General features: G+C 46.1%; 1 protein-coding gene across 1 annotated transcript in view; it reads left to right on the forward strand.

Moving 5' to 3' along the window:
* Positions 1 to 2,532: 2,532 nt before the first annotated feature.
* SMC5 (structural maintenance of chromosomes 5) overlaps positions 2,533 to 18,167 on the forward strand; it is a 628,567-nt gene continuing 612,932 nt past the window's right edge. Inside the window, exon 1 of the mRNA XM_086961254.1 lies at positions 2,533 to 2,892. Coding sequence (XP_086817380.1) covers positions 2,693 to 2,892 — 200 coding nt within the window. The 5' untranslated portion in view covers positions 2,533 to 2,692. The remainder of the gene's footprint in view (positions 2,893 to 18,167) is intronic.

Raw genomic sequence — 18,167 nt, forward strand, 5'->3', positions numbered from 1 at the left:
CCTCCTTGATCTCTCCTCTGCATTTGACACCGTCAAACATGAGAACCTACTCGAACTATTAAACACAAGAATGGGCCTATCTGGAACTGTGCTCAAATGGTTCACTTCTTTTCTGCATAACAGGTCGCAGAAATTCAAGAGCAACAACTTGATGTCCGCACCAAGACCTGTATCGCTAGGCGTACCACAAGGATCCTCCTTATCCCCAACTTTGTTCAACCTAGTTATGGAACCTCTCACCACCTTGCTGCAAGAATCCAATGTACATTTCCACATGTATGCTGATGACACCCAACTCTATCTCAAACTACAATCACCCAAAGACATCACGCTTTTGAACTCAACGATCAGAAGCACCCAATCTTGGCTGGCCGCTAATCATCTCAAACTCAATGCCCTTAAAACAGAGTTCCTCCTGATCGCACCTCCCGCGAAGATCACTACCGCGCAAATGTGGCTTAAAGACCTAACGGCACTCAATGTCCAACCCACCATCGTGGACTCAGCGAAATCCTTGGGCATAACACTTGACACCAATCTCAGCATGCAGGAACACATCAACAAAGCAACTAAGGGAGCAAACTACCAAATCAACACCCTCAGGAAACTTAAACCTTTCCTTCCAGCCAAAGACTTCCAAACTGCGGTACAATCACTAGTCATACCTCGAATAGAATATGGCAGCACCGCCCTCTGCGGTCTCCCCCTAGCTACTACGGCACCCATAAGAGCCTCTCTAAACGCCGCAGCGAGACTTATCACTGGATCAAAAAAACACTCGCACATTTCCCCTGACTTCAAATCCCTGAACTGGCTGCCGTTTGAAGCCAGAATACACCTGAAAATCGCTTGTTTGACCCACAAGGCTGTACACCTGAGCTCACCTAGATACCTCGCTCAGAAGCTGACGATTTCTGGAGGCTCCAGGAACACTAGAGGCACAAACAATCTTTTGCTAAAGCCTAAAAGATTCCGCAAGGAAAAAACCTATAAACGCTCTTTCTCAGGAATGGCCCCCAGGATTTGGAACTCGCTCCCCCCTGAAACAAGGCTCATCACCTCTACCATACTGTTCAAGAGAGAAGTAAAAGCAATCCTCATGGCTAAATACACTTGAACAACTATTGGGGAAAACTACAAAGACTCGATACTCATCTGTACTACTTGTTCGAACCCTTGTATCTTATGTTGACTCTGAAATTGATTTACTTGATTGTTTTATGATATCACTGCGATGTACTCCTAACATGTTTGATGTATCTGCGTATACATGCTCCCCTCCTCTGTAAAGCGCTCTGATATCTGCGAAGATCTTGTTCGCGCTATATAAAACTTTCAAAATAAAAAATAAAAAAATAAAAATACTAGGAGGTTCACTTCAAAGGGCAGAGAACCATGCCACTCTCAGGCCTATTTCAGCATCTCTTTCTTCAGAATGGTGATGCACACAAAATTAAGGGATTTTGTTTAAAATTAAACCTGCTTCTTTGAACTATGACAATTGTAAACTGAAACATACCTTTTTTAAGTAAATTTTGGTGTAAAAAGAGGACACTTTATTTAGCTAGAGCTCATTGTTTCCCGATATATGTAAAATATTTCAATTTCAATAAAAAATCATTTTCTCTTACTTTCTTTACTCTCGAATACAGTGCTCTATGTGCATTTCATTATTTTGCAATAATGCACTATATTTTGTACTCCCACAAAAGCAAAGGTATTTCTAGCTCCCAATTCAAAGCATAAGCGAGCAGAAGCACTTTCAGGAGACGGCCTCCTTTTATGCTGTTAGCCAGACCGCCTGAAAAAGGCAAATGTATGTTGTATTGTTTTGCCCTCTATAGCCAGGGAGGTAGCTATAGGAGACACATTTCAGTTAGACATCACGGGTCCTCAAGCCTTGGAATGTGTCCATAAATGTTTCTGGGGAAAGCCTATATTACTGAATCAGACTGCATGTCACAGTGTATAGTAATTGTATAGCTATTCAATCCCTGGCGGCACAGCTCCCCGGCAAATATATTGCATTGCTAAACACTTTTAAGCTCCCAAAGGCCAATGCGCAACACTTAGGTAAAAGACATTGTCATTTACACTGCTATTAGCTCCAACTCTCGCAAATGCAAGACATATTGCATTGCAAATGCTTGTTTTTTGGTAGGCACTGAGATTAAGTGATTTGGAATCGATCCGAAGCTCGAACCTTGGTTTCCCACCTCCAAAGTCGGCAGTCTAGCCGTGAGACCACATACTCTAAAGACAAATAGGCCATGTTCAAAATTATTACAGAAGATTTCATATGAAGTTCTACTTAAAAATGAGGTCGAGACCGTTGTAGAATATTAAAGGGTGAAATGATCGGCTGTATTTTTCTCTGGGAAACGTGTCGTATACTCACTCAATATGGCCGACTATTTCCCATTAAACAGACGATTCGCCATTGTAACACCCAATTTCAATGCTCGCCAGAGGAATCTCGAACGAGGCTTGAAACGCACAGCCAACTGCTAGAGCGACGGCGGGAGTTACGAATGGGTATACTTCCTGTTTTGTGAACCTGGACTATTGAAACCGAAAGTTACTGCTGGTTCCCGCCCCCTCACAGATCGTGCTGGGCTGCTGCTCCGCTACACTTGTTCCGTCCCGGTAAACGGGTTAACCTGGCGTCGCGCCAGGCACAGACAACTCGAAGATGGCAACACCAGCAAAGCGACTGGCTTCTCATACTAAGGAGGTGCCACTTCCCGACCCGGTGCCCAGCACTAGTAGTGGCAAAAGCCGGGACAAGAAAACGTCCAGTGGTCAAGAAACCATCGTACTGGGCAAGAACCCCGCACACGCCCAGGGTTTTGTGGAGGGATCTATCATAAGGATCCGCATGGAGAACTTTCTGTGAGTCATTTGGTGTAAGAGACGGGTAGTGTACGTACATTTTAACTTCTGCGCCATCATCACTCATCCCGTTGTGTGCTGCCCCCACCCAACACACATACACACCTCCTAGAGTCCCGTGATTCCTATGTCTTAAGGGTTCTATGGGCCTATCATAGACTCCCAAGGCCACCCCTATTGAGAGCTACGACACCATTCCACATTGTATAATGACCCCATCAAATACCCAACACGCTGTTTTTAGCTCGACATGTAGTCTTAAGTTAAATAGGCACGTTGACAGTTACTTTAAAGCTGTACACGCACAGTATAGAAAAAAAGGGTCCATGGTAGTTCTAACTATTCCATGTGATCTAAAATAGATGGATTTCTAGGTAAGGGTGTGTGTCCCATAGTATACATGCACAACCGCATGCTTATCTCCTTTCATAACATTTTAGGATATTTTTACTGTGCAAGCTTTCTGTTACTTGCACTTTTTATTTTAATTAATTTCAGTATTGAGCTGGAATATTAGACGGCGTCCAACTTAACCCTAAGGTGTTTTTAAAACACAACTAACGTTGGTTATCTTAACTTACCTTTTGCAGCGTGCCGTCCGTCCGTCTGGCGTCCGTCAGTCACCGGATGGCCAGTGAAACGTAGATATGTGACTTAAGCAGTGATTAGTGGTGGCTCAAAAGCAGAACCGTTCTGCAAGTTCTCCTCTTATATAGGATGGAGCCCTGGATTTTTAGCCTAAAGTGTTTTACATTTTGGCCTCTTTTAACTATATATTTAACTATACGTATATTAATCTCTATGGCATCGTATGTTATAGTGTTCATACATGCGTAGGTCTTTATGCCACGCCAGTTCTATTTTGCAAGCTCCTAAATGCTAGCATGTATAGACCGAGCTGCCGATGGGTTTGACCTTTTAACCCCTAACGCGTTCTTCTCCTTATGTCCTACTATCCCGTAGTAGTGGGTGGCACTAATGTGTTCCAAGTCTGGCAGGTCTGGTTCTCTAGTATATCTCTTCCCGCTCCCCAACATCTTTAATGTGAAGCCCTGCCACTGATATATATGGACATGCAACTACAATCCTACTTATTGCTAGTGCGTTTAACTTGCTTTGGAAATAAATGTAATGTACTAACCCAATTATTTACTAATAATTACTGGTGCATAGTCTAGTTGTTTGCTTACTGATGTCAAGCCAAACGACTCTAAGATACCTGCTCAGCACTCTGGATTCGTTTATTAGAATCGTCAATAAATAAACCTCAACTTGGTTCACGAAGTGCTCCAAGTATAAAAGTAATATCATTATGTTCGATTCAGGGAAGAGTTCAGGCATTGATAGATGCATAGTTGTTTGACAAAGTATTTCTTGCCTCCTACCGTGTGAAACCGTATCGACTCGTGGCAGAGTTCTGACAATTTAAGCTATTCTGATCTGGCTTGCAAGAATGAGAGGCTATGCGCAGTTTGTATTATAGAGTTTACAGTTTGCATATAGCTACCTACGCACGTGGATGCCATCTCTTCTCTGTTAAAAGATGTTTCGTAAGTGACACGTTATCTTCACTCTGACAGAGACTGTGCACAGAGAGACTAAAACAGCTGCACCTGGATTGAAATGAAACCATGGGAAATAACCCCAAATGTTATTCTGTCAGCAAAGGGCATGCAGATCAAGTGAACATGAAACCATACATCCCCCTTTCCTTGTCAGTTCCTTCATCCCAACAACGTTTGTGTGCAAGTGTGTCAGCCTTTGTGTGTTGGATTGTAAAGGCATAGGTAGCTGGCTCTCCGTGGCATTGCACCTGATTAAACACCCTTTAAGACCCAGGCCTACCAAGTCAAATGCGTGAGGACTGCAGGTCTAGAGCCCAAAAATGTTCCTCTAGCACTGTCCAAGAAGTACACACTAAACAGGTCCTGGATCGGACTTAGCTGGTACGAAACCTGGAGAGAATCTGCACACCGCTAAGTTCAAATTAACATACTTTAATACAAGGTGAGGCAGGCACTGGCACCCCCCAACTGGCCATTTCACCATTTCCTTCAGTGCCTTTACCTTGAGGCCTTCGAATGAGACCTACAACCCGGCAGCCATTCTGCATTTGAGCATGCCTGTGTGAGTAAAGATTGGGAACGCAGCTGCTAGAAACGAAAGTTAGAATTAAGGTGAAGATAGAAAATTATCAGCAACAAAAACAATAACTGGAACGGTAGAGAGAAGGTACCGTGTGGCTCAGGAGTACCACTTAGAGTCCATCCTTCGTAACTTTCATAATAAACACATTTCTTAAAATTTCTAGGTGAGTTGTTTTTGATGGCTAGGAAATCGGGCACAAAATGATTTGGTGGTGCTACAATTATTGGACAACGGTTGTTTAATGGAGCGTTTAGATTGAACTTTCACGTTATGATAGTTGTGACAGGAGGTTCCTTGTCAGTCAAATATGACACATTACTTAATTTTACCACGAGCAGCTTTAATCTGAATAGTTATTTTCGTTTTTAGGTAGCAGCCTATGAGACAACGCAGCTGTCCGGTTTGCTAAAGACATCTTAGGGGCATTCAGAAAGTCGACCTAGGAATGCATTCCACCGTTGCTTAACATTGACTTTGTGGTTTGGAACTCACATTATCTGGCTTTCTATTTGCAGGCTTTATTTGCTTCAGGCTGTCCAGCTCTAGTGCGTCACTCCCGTTGCACAAACCTTTTTTTATTGTATTCTTCCACAAACTCGCTTTCTGTACACAGGCCTTCAAATCTTGTTCTTATCTTGTCACATTTGCTGTGCATTCAAATATAGAGTTTAAATGTCAGACTGTGTCTTCCAGGGAGCTTGGTGTTTATTTTTCTTTCTCTGACTTCTAAGTGAGAATGTTTATGTGACAGTCATGCTTGCTAGTGTGGATCTGCTTGAGGAAGGCTGTACAGGTGTTATTTTTTTTCTACCACCCAACAAAATTTAAATGTCTATAAATTAACTGTGCTTACGATCAAATCAATACATTGGGCGAATAGATTTCCACACATTATTGTTTGTGTGCTGTATACGTCTATCAGTAAAACTGTATTTGGGTTCAAATGTAATGGCAATTTCAATTGAAGATGTGTTGTCTGTAATGGCAATACGCTGCCATACCATGCATATTCCACGTTACCCCAGTCTGCACCACTCCACTGTACTCTGCACCACTTCAGTGCACTCCACTCTGCTCCACTTAACACTACTCCGCTCTACACTGTGTCACTGCAGTCTTCCCTGCACTACTCCGCTCTACTCCTCTCTACTCCACAGCACTCCATTCTATGCAAATGCACTCTACCCCACACTATGCACCACTGCACGTTTCGCCCCTGCACTCTACACCACTCCTTGCAACTCTATTCTGTGCCACCCTACTGTGCACACTGCATTCTATGCCAGTGCACTCTACACCACGTTTCTAAAAACCAATGCAGTCTATGCCAAATTACTCTGCACCAAACCACTCTGCCACTACACTCTACCCTGTTTTACTCTACTTCACTGCACTCTACACCACTCTATTCTATGCCACTCTACTCCGCGCCACTGCACGCTATTCCATTATACTCTGCCCCACTGCACTCCATGTCATTCTACTCTGCCCACTGCACTCTACGCCACTCTACTATACGCCGCTGCACTTTACAACAGTATACTCTGCAACAGTGCAATTTCTGCCACTCTGCTTTATGCCACTCTACACCACTTAATTGTAAGCCAATACACTCTAAGCCACTCTGCACCACTACACCCTACAACACTCTACTGTATACCACTGCACTCTATGCCACTTCACTGTACTCTGGAACAATCTACTCACTGCAGTCTAAGCCATTCTATTGTACTCTACGCCACTCTACACCACTGCACTCTACGCCACACCACACCACTGCACTCTAAGCCATTGCATTCTATGCCAATGCATTCTTCACCACTTTACTCAAAACCAATACAGTCTACGCCACTGCACTCTATTCCATTCTACTCTGCACCACTGCACTGTACTCCACTATACTCTATTCTGTGCCATTGCACTATACGCCACTTTACTCTGCATGCCAATGCACTCTACACCAATACATTTTACACCACTCTACTGTACAGCACTGCACTCCACGACACTGCTCTGCAGCCCTGCACTCTGCCCCTGAACACACTGCCTCTGAACTCTGTGCCACTGTACTCCGCACCATTTTATCTATGCTACTGCACTCTACTCTGCACCACTCTAAGGCAATGCACTCTATCTCACTGTAATCTACTGTCCACTACTGCACTCTTCGCCGGTCTACTCTCCTCTGCAACACTCTACTCTATGCCAGTGCACCCTACCCCACGCTGCTATGCACCACCTCACTCTTCGTAAGTGTTCTATACCACTCCACTCTGCACCACTTTACTCCACCTCACTCTGAAACAATCTACTCTACGGCACTCTGTGCCACTGCACTTAATTCCACTCTACTACACTCTGCGCCTCTCTAGAGTACTGCAATCAACACTGCACCACTCTACACGACACCACTGCGCTCTACACCGCTACTCTACCACTGCTTTCTACCCTGCACCACTATACCGATGCACCAGCCCACTCCACATTGCTCTGTAGCAATCTGTAACTTGCTCAGGAGGTCATCCTTATGTCCCACAGAATCCACATCTTTGCCATGGGTACAAGAAATAGCAGGTCCTTTCTTCAGGGCTTCTCTCAAGTCACAGACAGCAGGTCCAGTTCTCTTATAATCTTCCAGGAAGTTCTTTTCAATGAGTACCTGGATGTGCCACATTTATCCCTTGAACTAGTTACTGGTGGGAATCATTCCTGGGCACTTCCTAATCAATGGGGCAAAAGTTACAGGGGCTACGTCTACCCCCTTTGGGAATTTTCAAAAGGGCGAAATTTTCAGCCACACTTAACCTGGACTCTGAGGGCTACGTGTGTGTGTATGTGGAGTGCACAATAATAATCCTAGTGTCCTCCCACAGCTAACACTAAAATTCAGTTTGAGGCAGTCACTGTACCGCCAGTAAACCCAGAGGCAAAAGTCTGGTGGGACAAACACTGAATCCTTCAACAACCAAATGGTGGATCCACAAGAATTGTCTTGGCATCCTGTTCTGTTTCCTTTCAAGTGTGCTGCAAGGGTTATATGTACATTCAGCAGACCTGTCAAGCAGGAATAGTGCCAAAAAGGATACCCACACAGGGCTAGAAAAATCCGCAGATTTAATTAGGTCTAGCTATTTTTGTGTCCTACTCGCCCTTTCTGGTGAATAGGAAAATAAACTGACTTTTGACTTCTGTCTCTGAAAGCCGAGGAAATGTGACCAAATTGTAAGATTTAAAGGCATCTAAGGCAAAGTAAACGAGCAATAAAAATTCCTTTATATCTTGTTAACTTGTCACATTTGCTCGGATTTCACAGACAGTCGAATGCATTTGTTAGGTCGAGTTGATTTTGTAGGTTACTAGACCTGCAGATCTAGTAAAAATTAAATGATTTTTCGAGCCCTGCTACAGCCTCCACCCTTCCTATTCTGGGGAGTTTGGGGCAACCATCTCTACTCATTTAAGTCAGCCTTTTGTTTGCTCTTGGCAGGGTATTCACACCCATTCAAATCTAATTACTGGCTTGAAGAAACTGAAGAGCCTATGCAAATTAGTCTCCAACAACATCGGGCAGAGAAACAGTAACTTTCCCAAAATTACTTTTCCTTAATGCATTTAAAATCCAACTTCACAATGGAACTGGATTTATAATAACGTGTAGCATGTGCTGCACTTCTTCAGCACAGAGAGCTTCACAGTACTGTTATAAGCGCACAATCAAATTTGCACCAAGTTGTAAGCTGAGGATGTGTTCGGAAATATCAGTGACAGGACATTCTTTTTTCTTTCTGCATGTTGCATGTCCAACTTTTTTTTTCACTTTCTTGAGGTAAATGATGAGTGATTAATGTTAATCTATAAACAGCAAGATGCTGCATTTGCGTCTGAAAGGCTATCGGTGGCCACTGAGCTGTTTAACCTCTGATTTCCTGCAAGAAAATAAAGCTGAAAGCCAGGAACAAAATTTCATGTTGCATTTCACAACTCTGTGCTTTGGTTGTACATGTAATATCACCATCTGCTTCTCAGACAGCATACAATGCTCTGTTGACTAAATGCCAGAATTGGCAACTTGCCAGCTATGTTCTAAAATTTGCAAAGCCAGCAATGGTGTCAAGTTTGACAAAATGTAGTACTCCATTAAAAAAAATAGCTTGTCTCATGTGTAAATCCAAATGCAGAGCTTCCAAAAATCCACTCGCTATGGCAAGCCTGATTTAATCAGGACAAGCTATTTTTAGGGCCAACTCGTCCTTTGTGACGAGTAGGAAGACAAACTGACTTTTGATGTCTGTCTCTGAAAGCGTACCAAGTGCGACAAGATAACACATTTTAACGGCATATTTATTGCTCACAAAGTGAATAAGCAATAAATATGCCTTTAAATCTTGTCATTTTCTCACTTTCAGAGACAAAGGTCCAGTAAATTACTGTTAGATTGAGTAGATTTTTCAAGTTACTAGACCTGCTGGTCTAGTAACATTTTAATGATTTTTCGAGCCCTGAAATGTAAACTCAGTGTGCACATTATGTGAGGATTCACTCACTCACTCCATGCATCAAAACGAGCATTGGCTGTGTGAATCAATTTTTCTTATGTGTAATAGAAAGTTTTATTCAGAGTTTTATGGCACAATAAATTTACAAAGCGTATAGCAGCAGTGCAGCCTTCCATAGCACAAGTAATAGCTTACCAACAGGTGGCAGTAACAGAAGAGACAGATCAAGATTCTTTCACACATACTGGGCAGGTACAATACTTATAGCTTTCACACTAAAGAGTGAGTGAGGGGAGTTAAAGACTGTTGTACGATTTCCATCAAAAACAACAAGTATAAAACTCCAGGAAGAAACAACTAGGGGCTAGATGTAGGTAATCTAATTTTACCGATTCCTAAATACCGAATTTTACCGATTCAGTATTTAGGAATTGGTAATTATGTTGTAGGTAATGAATCGGTAAAATGTACCGATTCGGTAATATTTCTTATTACCGATTCAGTAAATACCGATTCGGTAATAAGAAATACCTTCCCATTCATTCCTATGGGCCTGAAGGCCCATAGGAATGAATGGGAAGCCATTCACTATTACCGATATGGTATTTACCGAATCGGTAATAGGGGGAGCATATGCAAGGGTGGCAGGGTGTCACATTGACAGCCTGTTTCACCCCTGAATCGTGCATGTGTGCACATGTGGCACACATACATGCCCTAAGGGCATGTATGTCTGCCACATGGCACCTTGAAAAAAGCAAAATATTGCTTTTTTAAAGGTATTCGGTATTTACCACCAACTTGTAGTTGGTGGTAAATAACGAATCCTGAAAGCAAAAATGCACTCACTTGAGTGCCTCCTACATAGCTTTTAAGGATTCGGTGATTTACCCGTTCCTTAAAATAAGTAATCAGTATTTTACCGATTCCTTAAAATAAGGAATTGGTAAATTACCGAATCCTCAAAACCTGCCTCCAACTAGAGAACGTTCCAAATCCGGTATGTCGAGTCCCCCTTGTGAGTAGGGATGGGTGAGTACATCCCACTGTATCCTGGGCTGCCTGCCGCCCCAAGTAAGCCGGATGAGTGCTGTCTGGAGCATTGTGAAAAAATTCCTGCCTGGATTATGGGGTATATTCATGAATAAATAAAGAAGTTTAGGCAGGATAACCATTTTAATTAAGGATATGCGACCTGCAATGGTTAGCGGGAGGGTGATCCAGCACGTGATGTTGTCTCTTATCCCATCTAGGGCGCGCCCATAATTAATTTGCATCAGTTCGTCGGGGTTCGCGGAGATCCAAATGCCAAGGTATTTAACCTCGTCAGGACACCACTTAATTGGGAAGTCCGGAGTGAATACCGTGACCGAGGAGGTGAGGGGGAAGAGTTGAGATTTGGACCAGTTTATATGGACCCCGGATAGCCCCCCGAATCTTACAAATTCTTGAAGCAGTGGATTAAGGTTTGTTTGGGGCTCTCTGACATATAACTTGATCTAGTCTGCATAATGAGAAATCAAAATATGTCGGAGAGGGCAGCGGAGCTCCTTATCTTGGCGATACTATTTAACCTTGGCAGCAAGGGGTTGAACCGCGAGGGCGAATAGCAGCGGCGACAGCGGACACCCTTGCCGGGTTCCACAGGAAATCGGGATGGGGGATGAGGAGTGGCCATTAATAAGGACTTTGGCTACGGGGTCAGTGTAAAGTAGATTGACCCAGGATATAATTCCTCGTGGGAAGCCCATGTTTTGCAGGATGACAAAAAGGTGGTCCCATTCCACCGAATCGAACGCTTTAGTAGCGTTGAGGAAAACAGCGGCTAGGGGTATCTTTTGGGTCTACCGTGTGGAGAGTGGAAAAGAGCGTGTGGAGATTGTGTGTGGTCGACCGACCTGGAATGAATCCAGCCTGGTCGGGGATCACCAACTTGTCCATTAGGAGACTGAGGCGATTTACTAGTATTTTCGCGAGGATTTTAGTATCTGTATTAATTAAGGATAGGGGTCTGTAGGAGTTACAGAAATCCAGCGTGATACCAGGCTTAAGAAGGGACGATATTAATGCACGCCTCATAGAGGGGGGCAGATAGCCGAGCTCCTGTGCTTCATTAAAGACTAGCTTAAGGACGGGGAGCAGCTGGGCAATATATGCTTTATAAAAATCCACAGGAAGGCCGTCCGAACCCGGGGCTTTGCCGGACTGCATTTGCATCATTGCGCCGTGTATTTCGTCATTCTCAAAAGGGGCCGCCAGGAACTCCTCCTATGTGTCACACAGCCAGCCAAGGGTGATGTCCTGCAAGAAGGGGGCAAATGCAGGTGCCATACAGGGCAGTATAAAATTCCGTAAAGATATGTAGAATGTCTGCTATCTCTATGCCTTACTCCGTCCGAGTCAGTAACCTCTAGGACATAATTGGCGAATCTTGGGTGCCGTATTGATTGCGCTAGTTGCCCTTCTGGGTGATCGCCATATTTACTCGCAACATAATATTTTCCGCAAAAGCGTGCTTCGGAGTCGGCTGTTTCTTTATATTCCGTGAGCTTATCACGGAAGGTGGAAAGGGTTTGCCCCGAGTTCGTCCCCCAGAGGTCGGCCTCCATCTGTTTGAGTTCATTCTCTAGTTTGTGAAGGGTACGGCGCAGGTCTCGCAGAACTCCAAAGCTTTTGGCCATGCAAATCCCACGTATCGTGACCTTGAAGGCCTCCCATACCACACCCACTGAAGAGACTGAGTCCATGTTGGTCTGGAAAAAGGCGGTAATTTCATCCCCGGTTTCAGCTCTGAACACTGTATCAAAAAGGGTCTCTGGAGCAAGCCTCCATAGGCGGGCGGTGGAGCGTTGATCGGGAGGAGCAATTGTTATGAGCACAGGTGAGTGATCGGAGTAGGTCCTGGCGAGATGACCGGCCTGCTTGACCCAGGTAACAGTGCCCCTGGAGACCACCTAGTAATCTAGCCTGGCCCATGAGGCATGGAGAGCAGTGTAGTGGGCGCCCTCTTTGTCGCCAGGATGTACATGGCGCCAGACATTAGTAAGCTCATGGGTTTTGAGTATGCCCTGTATGGCCACTTGCGTCCTGGTGTAGTGTATGGGGAGGGGGTTAGATCTATCTACCGTTGGATTAAAAGCAGTGTTAAAATCTCCACCCCATATAATGTGTGTTGATCCTATTTGTAGAATTCGGCCCCATAGTGTGGTGTAAAAGTCAGGGTCATCAGTGTTCAGACCGTAACTGTACACTTTTGCGACGGACTGAGTTCCCAGCATGCCCCACAATATACAACTGCGCCCTGCTGTGTGCCTCCTAGGATGAAGGGTGAGTTCAGTTTAACCAGTATAGCCACCCCCTTGGAGTAAGAGGAGAAGACACGTGTCATGGCCCATTTACTAGCAAATGTAGGGGAGCGGGAGGGGTCCAGATTGGTTTCCTGTAGCACTGCTACGTGCACATGATATCTGTCCAAAAAGGAGAGGATCTGCCTGCATTTTCGAGGATCGCGAACGCCTCTAATGTTCCAGGATATTAGATTAAGATGTAAGGCTTCAGCGTGCTATGGCATGGTAATCTGTAGTATAAAGAATAGAGAGTGGCCTACACAATACATAGTGCCTTGTGTTTCGTGTTGTAATGTCTGCGTCCTGTCCATTGAGTTAAACAACAATAAGAACAATTAGCATAAACCCCCCCTCCACCCCCACCCACAGTGGCACCCCAAACGTGCCTGCAGTACTACCTGCAACCAAAACAAAAAACACATTGCAACAATGCAATAAAGAAAGAGTCATTGACCAAAAAAAAAGTGAGCCAGGGGGATCTCCCATATGGGGGTACGCCAGTGGGCTACGAGAACCTCCCCCGTTATTGTTAGACTGGGGGGGAGGGTACTTGGCAAACATAGTGTGTAGATTAATCAGTCTCCAGCAACTAAAAACAGTACGTATGAAAGGACCTTGTCATTTGGGAGATTAATCATACGAGTAGGGATTTATGAAAAGGCAGTGGCTTAGAACAGGGGAAATTATTTAAGCAACATGCATGCAATATCATCACTTATCGGTGGAGTGAGCGCAGGGAAGAAGATATTGCAGTTCATCATGAGCGAGCCGCGGTAATAGTGCATACAGTGTCACAGCACACGTAGAGCTCCCAGCCCCATTTGTTCATGCTAGAAGGAACAACCGAGGCTAGGGGGAGGGGAGACTGCGCTGAGAGATGGGGATTGGGAAAGGCGGTCCGGGGAGTCTCTCGTCTAGGTGTTCTTTTTTACCGTTCGGAGAAAGTCGTCCACTTGTTGCTCATTTGTGAAGAAGTACTGTTTATCGCGGTAGGTGACTCTCAAACGAGCAGGATACAGAAGAGCGTATTTGATCTGGAGCTTGCAGACTTTCTGCTTAGCTGGGAGAAGTTTGCGTCGGGCCTCCTGCACTGCTATTTTGAAGTCAGGGTATTTTGAAAAATGGGCTCCCTCAAACAGCAAGTTCTGATGTTCTCTGGCGAGTTTCAATGCAGCATCTCGATCCCTATAATTCAGGAGGCATGCGATTATCGGCCGTGGAGGGGCCCGGGGGCTGGACGAGGGCTGAGCGATCCATGTGCTCGCTCCACGATGAATTGAGAAGAAAAGGCGGTTGCTCCGTAGGTGGTGCGTAAAAGTTGTTCAAGAAAGTTTTCCGACCTGCCAGTATTCGCACTCTCAGGAATTCCGGTAATGCGGATATTGTTGCGGCGACTTCTGGCTTCCAAATCCTCATTTTTTGCGGAGATTACTTTCAGGAGCTTATACATCTAGGCCATTTGTTGAGTCATCTGTGAGGTTGTGTCTTCCGTATCTGAAATTCGCCTCTCTGCCTCCTTGAGACGTTCATCATGTTTCTCCACTTTTAGGACTATGTAATCCATGCGAGTGCTCACTGAGTCCATTATGGTGGAGAGGTCAGACAAGCTGCGTTGCATGGCCAGCAGGAGGGATTTGACTTCATCATCAGGGACCGGTGTGGGAAGGGAGGAAGCTTTGGTTGGCAGAGGGTCCGTCTCCTCGGTGGCAGAACGGGTGACAGCCCTCTTGGTATCAAAGGGAAGTTTGGTTTGGCGGCCTTCGGATTTTCCCATGGTGAGGGTGCCCTAGGGAAGACAGCTGCGCACAACAGAGACTGCAAGAGTAAGGCGTCACCGGAGGAAGGGGGCCATGCCGGGTCTCCACAGGTAAAGTCTTGGAGACCCGGCATGGAGAGTCTTGAGTTTCGTGTGCCCAGGCCAGAGAAGCCGCAGGCCAAAGTAGGTCAGCGCCTCAGGAATGATGCAGGGGTAGTCTTCCTCGACTCATTTGACAACCTGCACTCAGCGGGGGAACAAAAAGGCAGTGTTAGCCTCCTCTGCGCAGGGTATGATCTTTATCTCCTTGTGGGGTCTCCACAGGTAAAGCCGAGGTGTCCAGAGGATGCGCCAACCAGCAGGCCAGAGGAGTCGTGAGTTTAGTGTGTAGCAGGTCAGAGAAGCCGCGGGCCAGAGGAGCTCAGTGCCTCAGGAATGAAGCAGGGGTAGTTTTCCTGGACTGATTTGACAACCTGCGCTCAGCAGGGGGGGACAAAAAGGCAGTGTTAGCCTCCTCTGCGCAGGGTATGATCTGTCTCTCCTCGCGGGGTTATCGGGTGCAGGTCCGTGAAATATTGTGGTTCGTATGATGGCCCCCACCGCTCTGTCTCAGACGCGCTGAGAGATGTTGGTGCTACGCCTCAAGGCCCGGGCCGGGGAAGAAACCGGCCCTCCCGCAGGATAATGTAGACACTTCGGCGCTTCCCTTCGCAAAACGGGGCCAGGCAGCTTTGAAGCGCTGGGTATCAGTCAGCACAAGTGTCCACTGAGGCGCTATAGTTGATGCGCGCAGGGCCTGGTGGGGGGGGCCGTAAGGGGCGTTGAAATGGCGAAGAGGGGTGCCGCGCTGGAGGCAAGCGCAGGCTCCGATCATCTCACCTGGATTTTCTGATGCGCGGCAGAGATGTGGGTTCCACGGTGACAGCCGGAAGCCCCGGGGGCGGCCGCACTCATCTGCAGCGGCAGGCCCTGGGTCCCAGAAGGGAGAGGGAGACAACAGCGTCTCAGGCCTGGCCACCATGTGCGAGTCCCCGACTCTCCTCCAGACAGTGCAGCCGGCCGCAGGTCACCGCAGGATGCCGCTGCCAGCAGCAGTGAGTTTCTTCAGCGTGGAACTGCGGCGGGAAGCAAGTTCAAGGGCTGATTTCTTAGCCGCTGATAGCAGTTATCATCAGGAGCCCATTCCAATACAGGGGGATCGTGCTGTGATCACTTAAATCAGGATAAAAGTCGGATAAATGAGCCAAGTGTCCAGAGCCTCACAGGCGTGCGGCCATCTTGGTCGTACGCCACCTAGCGCCCCCAGCAGTGTTCAACTTTAACAGAAAGAAACAATATTTCCCATGGATCCTAGGGAAAGGTCAACATAGGTGAACCAGTCAGCAGTCCTGAACATCTTCAAAGGCACAAGGCTTCTGGGAAAAGTACTCTTTCTTGACTGCAACATTCTGCCCGTCACTGAATTCCTCTAGTCCATTTTAGCAGGTTCTGAGACCACAAGAAGCCAGAGGAAACAGAGATGAACCTGAACTTGTATACCCTGGATTCTCTTAGTACAACGGCCAAGGCAAACAAAGAACAACAGTATTCGGATTCTCCTACGGAGTGCTACATCAGCAGCTCTAACATTGGTCAGTACAGTAGTGTAAGCAAAACTTAGGGTCATACTTGTACCATATGCCGATCTGGCACACCCCCAATCACCTCTCTCTCTCTTAGACTGGCTGGGAAGGTGACTGATCACCTCAGGAAAACTCTGTGCGGGAATAATCCTCACCTCAGTGTCCTTAATAGAATTGAAACTTTCCTTCATGTCTACTAGGACATTTTTCATTCTATGGCAGGACCGGAGGCTGGGATTATGCTTGTTCAAAGCTGGTCAACCACCAGGGAGCCCATGTCCAGGATTCGTTTGAAATAGAATCTTTTGAACATGGAATCTGAAGATCAGTCTGGGGCATGAATTATATCCTCGAGGCGGGCCTGTGTGTAAAAGCCTTGGAGGCCAATACCCCTCTGACTGAGTGGGCTCCAAAGTGCGAAATGTCAATGCAGGCCTCCTGTATGACCCATCTGATCCATCTAGCTATGGTGGGGGAAGAGACCGCTTTTAAAGGTTTCCTGAGGGAAATCAGTAACTGTTTCTCCCCGTGTCGACAATGCTCATCTGCCATAGTCTCATAAGCCTTCAGACAGCGCACTACACATAATTTAGGATGTTTTCAAAGGCAGGATACAAAATTGTCCTGGACCCCGACTTTGTGCACCTAGAAATATGGAAGGTGACTCCTTGGGTGGGGGGGGGGGAAATGTTTGAAGACCCGACTGGAGACGTCCAAAGCCCTCACATCGGACTCCTACAAGAGACCAGGCTCAAGAGCATGGGAAGTTTTGCTGATAACCCCTTCCTTGACAGGTATTTGTTTAATTACCATGACTTAAAAACGGATAATACTTTGTTCGCATCCCACAACTTAGAGTATCTGGGTTGCGGTGGAAGCGACAAATGAATTCCTCTCATGAGCTTGCAGGCAAACGGTTGTTCGCCCACCGCATCCCCTTGAACAGAGGCATGGCACATCGAAATCACAGATCTGTGCGAGTTGATAGTACAGTATGCCAAACCTTCTGAAGCCAGGAAGTTCAGGATGTAGACCACTTCGCACTCCATGGGATCCCGATCCCACCTGGACCAGGCTGATCTGTAGCGCTTGTTGGTGCCCCCTGCCCAGGTTGCTTCCAAAATCTTTTGAGTTTCTCCTGATAGGCCATGTTATGTTATGTTATGTTATGTTAACAAAAGTTTGTATAGCGCGCTGCCACCGGTTGGTTTCCTGGCGCTGTGAGAACAGAGTGTGGTCAGAGGAGGAGGTTAAGGATTAGTGATAAGCTTGTGAAAAAAGCCAGGTCTTTAGTAGCTTCCTGAATGACAGGAGGTCAGGACATAATCTGATCTCGAGGGGGAGGGAATTCCATAGGCAAGGTGCCAGGATGCCAAATCTGCAGCCACCCAGCCTTTTGCGTTTAAAGGAGGGCGTTTGTAGAAGACATAGGTGTGCTGAGCGTAGACTACGAGGCGGATTGTATTTTATGATCAGTTTGGAGATGAATTTGGGACTTTTGCCATAGAGTGCTTTAAACATCAAGCAGCTGGCTTTAAAAATGCAGCGTTGAGTTACCGGGAGCCAGTGGAGTGATTTCAGAAGGGGGGTTGCTGGGTGCCATCTGGGCTGGCTTAGAATCAGTCTTGCAGCGTGGTTCTGCACCATCTGTAGACGTTTGAGGAGGAACTGAGGAAGACCCAGGTAGATTGAGTTGGCATAATCTAAGTGGGAAATCACAGTGGCAAGCACCACCTGTATCAAGGCATCGCGGGTCAGAAGTCGGCGAACCTTCCGGATTTTCCTTAGTTGAAAAAAGCATTTGGAAACTACCTGACCAACTTGCGTTTTGAGCGAGAGGTCGCTGTTTAAGGTGATGCCGAGCGTTTTTGCCGATGGAGAAGGGGATGGGGCTGGGCCCATGTCT

The sequence above is a fragment of the Lissotriton vulgaris genome, chromosome 3_1, assembly GCF_964263255.1.
Source record: "Lissotriton vulgaris chromosome 3_1, aLisVul1.2, whole genome shotgun sequence".
NCBI lineage: Eukaryota > Metazoa > Chordata > Amphibia > Caudata > Salamandridae > Lissotriton > Lissotriton vulgaris.